We start from the raw sequence: 10,666 nt of genomic DNA on the forward strand, positions 1-10,666 counted from the left end.
CTTTCAAATTATATTCCTAGCTGAGTGGGATCCTGTTATTGGGAACTCTGCAGGCTTCTGCTTTCTGTCTTATCTTACATCAGTGTGCAAGAAAGTCCAAGAATTTGTTGGAAGTCAGACCTTCAAAGTCCTTGCAGATAATTAAAATTTGAGAAGTTTAAGCCAATATGAACATCACTGATGAGTCCACATTAAGGTATGTCAGTGCAGAAGAATCAAATTACTGGATGCTTTCATCAAATAAACATTTATTTAACCTATTAGAGAAGATTTTTTTCTTTTTTTGAGTTAATCTTGAATGATGAAATAGTGTGCGAAGTGTAATCTGTGTAAAAAACAAACAAACAACCTCAGCTATTTACATATATTTACACACATTTACATATGTGGAATTGGTTGTAAATGAGCTCCTGGAGTCAGTATGTGGGTAGTTCTCAGAGGATGTCCATTTAATGCTCAGTAATAGTGATACAACAAAGACATCTTGCTTTTTATAATACTTGCTTAGTAAACAAAGCTTTTATCTTGCTGTACATCTTGCATGGAGTGTTTTATGTCCTTATCTTAAAATTAATACTTGCGGTATAAATAATGGCAGTAAAGATGCTGAGGTAGAGAGCATCACCTATTCGTGGATAGCCTAAATAGATAAGGATATTTTAGCCTGAAAAGGCAGAAGGGTTAAGCACGATAAAGATACCTTGTACCTTGATAAGTGTAAACAGGTGAGTTGAGAATGGATATTCGCTGTTTCTCTGGTGCTGTTGAACGTTATGTCCTGTAATTGCAAGGTGATGGCTGGAAACCAGAAAAGTAATTTGTGTAAGATCCCTGTATCCATGCTCTGTTTCTCTAATTCTTTCTCCTAAGCTTCTGCTCTTTGCTGCTGTTGGGGACAGAATATTGAGCTAGAGGAACAGGAATTGCTGAAAAAGCCTTCACTCTCTTCCTTTGCCTTTGTTCTGATGATCAGTAAAGCATGTATTGCTGTATTGATGAACAATTTCAAGTGTAACTAGTTGAGGGAAGAAGCTTTTTTTGCAAATGAGAAATTATTCTTTCAAGTAACTAAGAAATTAAACTGGATCCTGCCTATGAACAAAAATTATTTGTATGCCTGAATACTTGTCTTCTCTGTCATATCTTACCCTTTTCCTACTGGGATGACAAGATTTTTGGGTAATGGATGGAAGCAGCTATAATTTTTAAACTCTTAAAACTTATTCTAAAACCACTGGGGTGTTTTGTTTTGTTTCAGTGTCCCCTTTTCTCCTGGGTCGTGCTCTGTGGGCCGCCAGCCGTTTTACAGTGGCTATGTCTCCAGAACTAATCCAGCAGTTCCTGCAAGCTACTGTCAGTGGTCTGCATGAAACCCAGCCTCCTTCTGTCCGAATCTCTGCAGTCAGAGCTATCTGGGGGTGAGTAAACCCTAAGATATTCCAAAGCCCCAGGAACAAGTGATATAAATTACAGTTATAAAACTGGTGTTTTAAAATATTGATAACATTTCTGTATAGACTGTGGGAGTACTTGCTTTGAATGAAATAGATGCCAACTTTAAAAGTGTAAGCAAGCATGTTCAAAATAGAATAACTAATGAGAAATATGAAATTGAAATTCAAAGTTGGCTATGATAAAATGTTAGAATGTCCCAAAGAAAAGCAGAACTAGACAGCAATGGAAAGCATAAAGATGAAACCTAGATTGCTCCTGTTCAGTCACAAAGGTGACTGAATGACATAACACGGGCTTGTGGAGCAAATCACAGCAATAAGGAGTGATTGGATTTGTTTGGGGGTTTTTTTTAATCCTGTTTTTGTAAATAAGTTGCAAGAAGGAAAAAGGAAGATCTGCTGTATTAATTCTAAAGTGAAAAATGAACGTTAGTGATAAAACAAAATCAACCAAACACAAAAAAGCACAAAAAAACTACAAAATTCCTACTCTTCCCCAGCCTCTCCCCTCAAAAAAACCACCTTGTGTTCTGTTTGCACTGAAATGTTAATGAATAAGTAAAGGCAGAGACTTACAACTTAGTTATTCCTAAGTTCCTAATGGAATTGTTTTATCCTTCCCTAGCTCACTTGTAGAACATGGTAATTAAACACTTTGTAAGCAGTGAGTGTCTGTCTCGGGCTACTTTTTTCCTCAAGGTTTATTTTCTCCATCGATAGGCATTTCTTAAGGGAGAACTGTTACTAAGAGGCAGTAGAAGCTTTTAACATCACTTGACTCAACTCTGCTTCTGTGAACCATCGCGGGTGTTATGAGGAGGAAGGATAGCTGAGCTGTTGAGAGATCAAGGAATAGTAGACTGAAGGGGAAAAGTCCTAGAGGAGTGAATTTGAGGAATAAGAATTGAGTGGAGTGAAGTAACCCCTTACATATAATCTGGAGTTAAATGTATAAATCACTTTAATTAATTATGTATGTATTTTGTTATCACAAATTTCTTGTCTAGCTACTGTGACCAGCTGAAGATCTCTGAGAGCACCCATGTGTTGCAGCCTTTCCTTCCTAGCATTCTTGATGGACTGATCCACTTGGCAACTCAGTTCAGTTCGGAGGTCCTGAACCTCGTGATGGAGACGCTGTGCATTGTCTGTACGGTAGACCCAGCATTTACAGCAAGTGTGGAGAACAAAATCTGCCCCTTCACAATTGCAATATTTTTGAAGTACAGTAACGGTAAGCATTCAAGTTACATACTCAAAGTAGAGTTGTTTTTGCTACTGAATCCTGGTGCTGAGAACTTAATGATAATTGAATGAACATCGATTCATTCAATGGTAAAGCTAGAAGGGAAACTTGCTGCTTTGCCTATTCGAAATAGCGGTAGCAAAAATTGAGATGTGTTTGTTAGTATGTTGTAGTAAATGGTGCTTTCTCTCTCCAGATCCTGTTGTTGCTTCTCTTGCCCAAGATATCTTTAAGGAGCTAGCTCAGATAGAAGCCTGCCAGGGTCCAATGCAGATGAGGCTAATACCAACTCTTGTCAGCATCATGCAGGCCCCTGCTGACAAGATCCCAGCAGGGCTTTGTGCAGTAAGTGCTACAGTGGTACATGGTCTTAGCTGGAGATTATTCCCTCTTCTTTCACATCTAGGATGGCTGATCTGCAAAGAGTAGAAAGGTTGCTTTTGAACTGCTTTGGAACAATGACTTTGGTCCTTGGTAGAGGTTTCTTTGTGGAGAGAAGGCTAACTGCAGGTGGGGGGAGATGCTTCCAACAATTAACTTTAAACTGCTTCTCTGGCCTTCTTCCAGTCTCTGCAGCGTATCCCTAGTCATTTTGCTTTGACATAGCTATCTTTCACCAGTTACAGTCTCCTCTTTTTGGTAGAATGTTCTCCAGCAGGGTACATGACTATTCCTTGCACTTTTTTCTAAGGCTCTTTCTGATTTATATGTCAGATATGTATAAATTGCTGGAGATAAATTATACAGGTTTGTCCTTTCTATAAAAAGTCTGCTTATAAAAGATTAAGCATTGACTATGTAGAATGATTGTATGGAATTAAACATCTTTATGAATATGCTTATAATCTGCCTGTTGATTGGTATGACTGTAACACTTGCTTATGGGTAATTAAGATAAATTTAAATCAATATAAACAAACTGGAACAAGTCAGCTAGAACAGTTCTCTTGCTGTACTGATGGGCGTGCATCAGGGTACCATGAAACTGTTGGCCATGTTGAGGTGATTACACTGCTTCTAGTGCTTGAACTGCCTTGAGAACTTTTACAGCACACAACATGCGTCCATGTCAGATACAGTGATGCTTGTCTGCGTGACTCCAAGGTCTTCTCATTTAAAAAATATCCTAGACTGTAAAATCAAGATGTGATCACAGTACTGACTCACATCCCTCCAGTTTACAGCTTTGATGCTTGCACTAGTGGTGGGTGATGCTGAGTGTACTATGGCTGCTGCTGTAACAGTCCTTTTGTTTGTGTTTTCCTTTCAGACTTCTATTGATATATTGACCACAGTTGTGAGGAATACAAAACCTCCTCTGTCCCAGCTCCTGATCTGCCAAGCATTCCCTGCAGTGGCTCAGTGCAGCTTGAACACAGATGACAATGCTACTATGCAGGTAACACTGTGGGGAGTGGTGAGGATTGCAGGGCTATGCAGGTCCAAGAGAGGTGACCAAGTAGGACAGGTGACATAGCCTTTAAGGGAGCCCAGGCTTTGCTTGCTAATAATGATACCAGCAGCTCCTCATTAATCATAGAATCATAGTGGTTGGAAAAGACCCTTAAGATCATCGAGTCCAACCATTAACCTGTCACTACCGATCCCATCTCTAAACCATATCCCTGAGCACCTCATCTACCTGTCTCTTAAATACCACCAGGGATGGTGACTCCACCACTTCCCTGGGCAGCCTGTTCCAATGTTTGACTACCTTTTCTGTGAATAAATTTTTCCTAATATCCAACCTAACCCCCCCCTGGTGCAACTTGTAGCCATTTCCTCTGGTTCTGTCACCAGTTACCCGGGAGAAGAGACCGACACCCACCTCTCTACAACCTCTCTTCAGGTAGTTGTAGAGAGTGGTAAGGTCACCCCTCAGCCTCTTCTTCTCCAGACTAAACAACCCCAGCTCCCTCAGCCTTTTGCATGGGGTTGTTGTGACCCAGGTGCAGGACCTGGCACTTGGCCTTATTGAACTTCATACCACTGACCTCAGACCATCGATCTAGCCTGTCCAGGTCCCTCTGCAAAGCTTTCCTACCCTCAAGCAGATCATCACTGCAGCCCAACTTGGTATCATCTGTGAACTTCCTGAGGGTGCACTTGATGCCCGCATCCAGATCATTGATAAATATATTAAACAGGACTGGCCCCGACACTGATCCCTGGGGATCACCACTGGTGACCGGGCAACAACTGGACTTAGTTCCACTCACCACAACTCTCTGGGCCCAGCCATCCTGCCAGTTCTTTACCCAGCAATGAGTACATCCATCCAAGCCATGAGGGGCCAGTTTCTCCAGGAGAATGCTGTTGGAAACAGTGTCAAAGGCTTTCCTAAAGTCCGAGTTTGGAAACAGTGTCAAAGGCTTTCCTAAAGTCTGAGTACACCACGTCCACAGGCCTTCCCCCATCCACTAAGCGTGTCACCCTGTCATAGAAGGAGATCAGGTTGGTCAGGCAAGACCTGCCTTTCATAAACCCGTGTTGACTGGGCCTGGTCCCCTGGTTGTCCTGTGTGTGACAAATGATGGCACTCAGGATTATCTGTTCCATCACCTTCCCTGGCACTGAGGTCAGACTGATAGACCTGTAGTTGCTTGGATCATCCTTCCAGCCCTTCCTGTAGATGGGATCCTGTAGATCCAGAACCTCCCCGGTTTGCCAGGACTGCTGATAAATGATGGAGAGTGGGTTGGTGAGCACTTTGGCCAGCTCCCTCAGTACCCTGGGGTGGACACCATCCAGCCCCATAGACTTGTGGATGTCTAAATGGTGCAACAGGTCACTAACCATTTCTCCTTGGATCATGGGAAATGAGTCTCTACCATCTCCAGTTTATCATGACAGTACTGCTGTTCAAGGGCCTGCGGTGACATTTATCGTAGAATCATAGAATGAGATTCAGAGAGCATCCTGTCCTACCGTTACAGATCGAGGCAAAGAAGGGGCGTTAAGTACCTCAGCCTTTCCCTCACCCTCTATCACAGTGTTTCCCTGTGTATCCAATAAAGGTTGAAGATTCTCCTTCGCTCTCCTTTTGCTACTAATGGATTTATAGCAGCATTTTGATTGACTTTTACTGATGCAGTTAGACTAAGTTCTAGCTGGGCTTTGGCCAGCTAGATTTTCTCCCTGCACAGCCTCACCAGGTCTTTGTAGTCCTCATGAGCTGCCTCATGAGAGAGTCACTCCTTCCACAGATTATAAACCCTTCTTTTTTTCCTGGGCTCCAGCCTAAGCTTCCTGTTCAGCTGGGCCTGTCTTCTTCCCCGCTGGCTCGTCTTTCAGCACATGGGGACAGTCTGCTCCTGAGCCTTTAAAATTTCCTTCTTAAAGAGTGTCCAGCCTTCCTGAACACCTTTGCCCTTCAGGACTGCCTCCCAAGGGACTCTGCCAACCAGACTCCTAAACAGCCCAAAGTCTGCCCTCTGGAAGTCCAAGGTGGCAGTCCTGCTGACCCCTCTCCTGACTTCTCCAAGAAGAGAAAACACTATCATTTTGTGATCAGTGTGCCCAAGACGGCCTCCAACCACCAGTCCTTCTCTGTTAGTGAATTACAAGTCCAGTGGGGCACCTTCCCTGGTTGGTTCCCTCACCAGCTGTGTCAGGAATTTCTCTTCCACACACTCTAGAAACCTCCAAGATTGCCTCCTCTCTGCTGTGTTGTATTTCCAGCTGACATCTGGCAAGTTGAAGTCCCCCACGAGAATGTGGGGGACTGTGATCCCAAGATATCCCCTAGCTGCTTGTAGAATATTTCATCTACCTCCTCATTGTGGTTGGGTGGTCTATAGCAGACCCCCACCATGATATCTGCCTTGCTGGCCTTCCCCCTGATTCTTATCCACACAGTAACCCAATGGGAAAGTGGTGGGACTGGACATTTATCTTCCAGCCAGGGGACTGAGGCAGGGTGGTTTGGCCAGGATGCTGAGGGGACCCTGGCAAAACCAGTGATGAACTGGAGCCTACAAAGACCTGATCCACCTGTTGGAGCCACAAAGTCCATCTTGCCTGCAAGGATTTCTGTGCCTCCTGGAGGGATCCCACTCCCAAGCAGTTGGTGCAGCTGGGTGACCTCTGGGGTCAGCGTGGATGCTGTGTCCATTGTGTAACCAACATTTGGGGAAAGATGCATCCCGTGAAGCTTTTGCATGCCTGCAGCTGGGCTGGTTTCCACTCTCCCTGTCAGTGGGGCTGCAGATGGCTGAACCCTGCAGGTAGTTGAAGATGTGCTGGAGGCGTCAGCATCCAGGACATTGGAGAGGGAAGAGGGGACATCATGCTTCTACTGTTCAGAGTTGCTTTCAGAGAGCAACTGATGCAGGAGAAGCTGAGCATGTTGCAGCACATTGAAGATGCTGCTGCGATTGCCAGGACAGTGGAGACCATGTGGAAGCCATCCTGGACCACAATGTGTCACGTTCCCAGCCTGGCCTTTTTTTGGACAGCATGAGTGGTTTTGTGTTGGCCCCTTGGCCATGGGCAGCCTGAAGGCAGGCACCGTGGTGGGGGAAGGAAGGCTGTGCTTTGCTCATGGAGACATGCTCACTCCTATCTCTGGTGGGGGAAGGAAGAGGTGACTCCTGGCTCCTGAAGCCCATCGCTTCCTGGAAGAAGAGCTACCATCACATATGAACCATGTCTCAGGTGGCTTTCGCACACCCAGCAGTTCCCACAATGTGGTCTGGGGTCCCCGATGGAGATGCCTGCAGCTTCCCAGAGTTCTTCAGCAATTGCTTTCCACGTCTTTCGATCAAAGCCTGATAATTTCTTAAAACTTGGTCCATAAAGACAAATTATGTGATGAACTTCAATGTCCAGGAGGCATCCCCTGTGTTGGTCGGTGGTAGAGGGATTCCTGCCTGCTTCCCCTCCTCTCCCCCTGCGCCCTTCCCCTCCCGTCCCTGGTGTAGTTTCTGGGCTCAGAGACCCCTTGACTGACAGGCTTTGCAGATGAATGCAAAAGGGAAATGAAAAAGGGAAGCGGTGCGTATTGCAGAAGTGTTGGAAGAGGTCAGGAAAACCCTGGGGACTCGCTGACATGGTAGATCTGGGGGAGGGAGCCGTTGGCTTAACCAGGCACAAAATTCTGCTTATCAGAAAATGGCATCAGATACCTTCCCTTTTTGAGGTTTGTGTTAACTGAAAGAAAACCCAGAAAAGTCTTTGAGAAACTGAGATTTTGAGCTGGTAAAGAGCTGCTGGGATGAGTTTGGCTGTGGTTGGTGGTTCCTGCAGGTTTCTGACACTAATGGCTAAAAGCCCCAGTGCTGTGTTATCCTGGTTATCAAACCTTCTTCCCCCATCAGCTTCCCCAGTATCCTGCAGCAGAACCTTGAAAAGCAAAGAAGATTGACCTGTTTGGAGTCCCAGTGAGGCTCCTGCCGGGCGAGAGGTTGCAGGAGGCAGAGGGCGAAGGGCTGTGGCAGCTCTTGCCCCAGAGGTGCTGCTGGGGTCACCCTGAGCCTCCCTCTGTGCTGCTCAGCCCAGGACCATCATGTGGTGTTGGGATTTGAGCAGCAACCTTCTTCTGATGGGGTGGGCTTTAACAGACCAGCCCTGTCCTGTCCCTCCAGTGCATGTGGGCTGTCGAGCCGGCATCTCCCTGCAGCAGGGGGGACTGTTCCTGCTCACTGCTCCGATAAGCCTAACCTAGTTTCTCAGTGGCATTGGGATGCTGCAGATCCGCAGTGATTTCATGCTTCTCCTGCCTGGTGCAGGTTGGAGCTGGTGCTGCTGGAGGACAGGCTGAAAGAGTTGGGGCTGTTCAGCCTGGAGAAGAGAAGGCTCCGGGGAGATCTTATAGCGGCCTCCCGGTACCTGAAGGGGCTCCAGGAAGGCTGGGAAAGGACTTTTCATAAGGGCAGTTAATGACAAAACAAGGGGAAATGGGTTTAAACTGAAAGAGGGGAGGTTTAGATTAGATATTAGGAAGAAGTTCTTCACTGTGAGGGTGGTGAGACACTGGAACAGGTTGCCCAAGGAAGTTGTGGCTGCTCCTCCCTGGAAGTGTTGAAGGTCAGGTTGGATGAGGCTTTGAGCAGCCTGATCTAGTGGAAGGTGTCCCTGCTGATGGCAGGGTGGTTGGAACTGGATGAGCTTTAAGGTTCCTTCCAACCCAAACCATTCTATGATTCTATGACATGTGGTGACAGCTCTGGGAACGGGGGTGACACTTTACATCCCCCTCACGTCACCCAGCACCAGCACTCAGCTCCCAGCCATGCAGGCAGGCTGCGGGCAAGCAGCAAACCTGCAGGAACACAGAAGTCAGCCTGGTTTGGTTTGGGCCATAAATGATTTGAAGCGGGAAACATGCTGGAGCCCTCAGGACTCGCAGCCGAAAAGAAGCTGCATGGGAGGTGGCTCCCCTGGGGGGGAAGCCTGGCCACCTGCCTGCACCCCGGGCTCCTTGTGGGGCTGCCAGTGGGTTTTGTGGGGGGAGGTTTGGGCACGGCACAGCTGATCTGAGGTCCCAGCAGCGAAGGTCTCTGCCTCCTCCTGCGAAGTGCTTGGGAATCCCACCTGGAAAAGACTGGGTTGGGCGAGCTTCCACCACCCCACCAAGATGTGTCTGGAGCTGGGAGCGCAGCTCACTGGGGCACGCAGGGTGCTCTGCACCCCACGCTGCAGCAGCAGCATTTCCCTCCTACAGGCATTTTATCTCCTCAGCTCTAATTTTGCTCCTGGTGTGGACCAGGAGGAGGGTTGTGCTGTACCCGCTGCAGGGCTGGCAGAGCATTTGGGGTTATTTCTAGGCAGGCTGGTGGGGTTTCTGTGCCTCCTAATGCTGTTTCACCTTGTTCCTTGCAGTCAGGACAGTTCAACGAAGACATGATCCCGACAGTGGGATTTAACATGAGAAAGATCACCAAGGGGAACGTTACTATCAAGGTAAGGTGCAGATGTTATCACCAGTGTGGGCTCTTGGGGTGAAAGGTGGGGTGAAGGGAGACTGGTGGGACTTCTGCTGGAGGCTTGAAAGGTGCCAGCAGCCCCAGCTGTAGCTGGGAAGATTTGCCTTGTTAGGTTTCTGCACCAGAGGAGATGGTGGGAAGGGATTCAGGAGATCTGCATTAAGAGCCAATCTGGGCTGCAAAGCTGGAGGTTTTCTTATACCTCTGGCTTGCTGGTGGGAACTTGTGGATGTGGTCACCTTGCTGAGGGTGGGAGTGCTGGAAAAAGCAGGTCGTGGCTTCCAGTGGTGGTCTCTGCTGCAAGAGCAAAGGGAGGGGAGATTTCTACCCCTTCAGGATCTTTCAAGGGCCCCAGGTTGGACTGTGAAATAGCGGTGGGATGGACTGAAAAGCTGACTGGGGATCTCTGCCTGCTGCAGAAACATTTCTGAGAGCGTGCTGAGTGCTTTGAAATGGCAAATGCATCAGTGAAAGGCCAGGAGGGGTGGTGGGCATGGGGAGGAGCCCCCAGCTTGGGCTTGGGGGTCCCTCCATGCCAGCAGTGGCACATCACAGGAGGTGTTCAGCACCCTTCAGCTGCCCTTACTGAGGTGTCTCCTTTCTTTATCGAGTCGGGAGCCTCCTTGATAGGTTTGAGATGAAGAGGAGGGCACGGGGATGGGTTTGGTACATGCCGGGTGCTCTGGCTGGGTGGCTGCGTGGGGAAGGGTCATGGGCAGGATGATGGGATAATGGGCAGGTTGGTGGGGTAACGGGCAGGACAGTGGGATAGTGGGCAGGTCAGTGGGGTCATGGGCAGGACGATGGGATAGTGGGCAGGTCGGTGGGGTAATGGGCAGGACGATGGGATAGTGGGCAGGTCAGTGGGGTCATGGGCAGGACGGTGGGATAGTGGGCAGGTCAGTGGGGTAATGGGCAGGACAGTGGGGTAGTGGGCAGGTCAGTGGGGTAACGGGCAGGACAGCGGAGTAGTGGGCAGGTCGGTGGGGTAATGGGCAGGACGATGGGATAGTGGGCAGGTCAGTGGGGTAATGGGCAGG

The 10,666-nt window shown here is 47.8% G+C and overlaps 2 protein-coding genes across 2 annotated transcripts in view; both read left to right on the forward strand.

The window, feature by feature from the left end:
* IPO9 (importin 9) overlaps nucleotides 1-5,753 on the forward strand; it is a gene marked incomplete at its 5' end in the record, with an annotated part of 19,374 nt that extends 13,621 nt beyond the window's left edge. The window contains 5 exons of the mRNA XM_029086707.1: nucleotides 1,259-1,418; nucleotides 2,462-2,688; nucleotides 2,897-3,045; nucleotides 3,971-4,099; nucleotides 5,718-5,753. Coding sequence (XP_028942540.1) covers nucleotides 1,259-1,418; nucleotides 2,462-2,688; nucleotides 2,897-3,045; nucleotides 3,971-4,099; nucleotides 5,718-5,753 — 701 coding nt within the window. The remainder of the gene's footprint in view (nucleotides 1-1,258; nucleotides 1,419-2,461; nucleotides 2,689-2,896; nucleotides 3,046-3,970; nucleotides 4,100-5,717) is intronic.
* A 3,775-nt stretch (nucleotides 5,754-9,528) lies between these two features.
* LOC104530327 (ADP-ribosylation factor-like protein 8A) overlaps nucleotides 9,529-10,666 on the forward strand; it is a 5,885-nt gene continuing 4,747 nt past the window's right edge. The window contains exon 1 of the mRNA XM_010174881.1: nucleotides 9,529-9,603. Within this exon, the coding sequence (XP_010173183.1) occupies nucleotides 9,544-9,603 (60 nt within the window). The 5' untranslated portion in view covers nucleotides 9,529-9,543. The remainder of the gene's footprint in view (nucleotides 9,604-10,666) is intronic.

The sequence above is a fragment of the Antrostomus carolinensis genome, unplaced genomic scaffold (assembly GCF_000700745.2).
Source record: "Antrostomus carolinensis isolate BGI_N321 unplaced genomic scaffold, ASM70074v2 scaffold11429, whole genome shotgun sequence".
In the NCBI taxonomy this organism is placed as follows: Eukaryota; Metazoa; Chordata; class Aves; order Caprimulgiformes; family Caprimulgidae; genus Antrostomus; species Antrostomus carolinensis.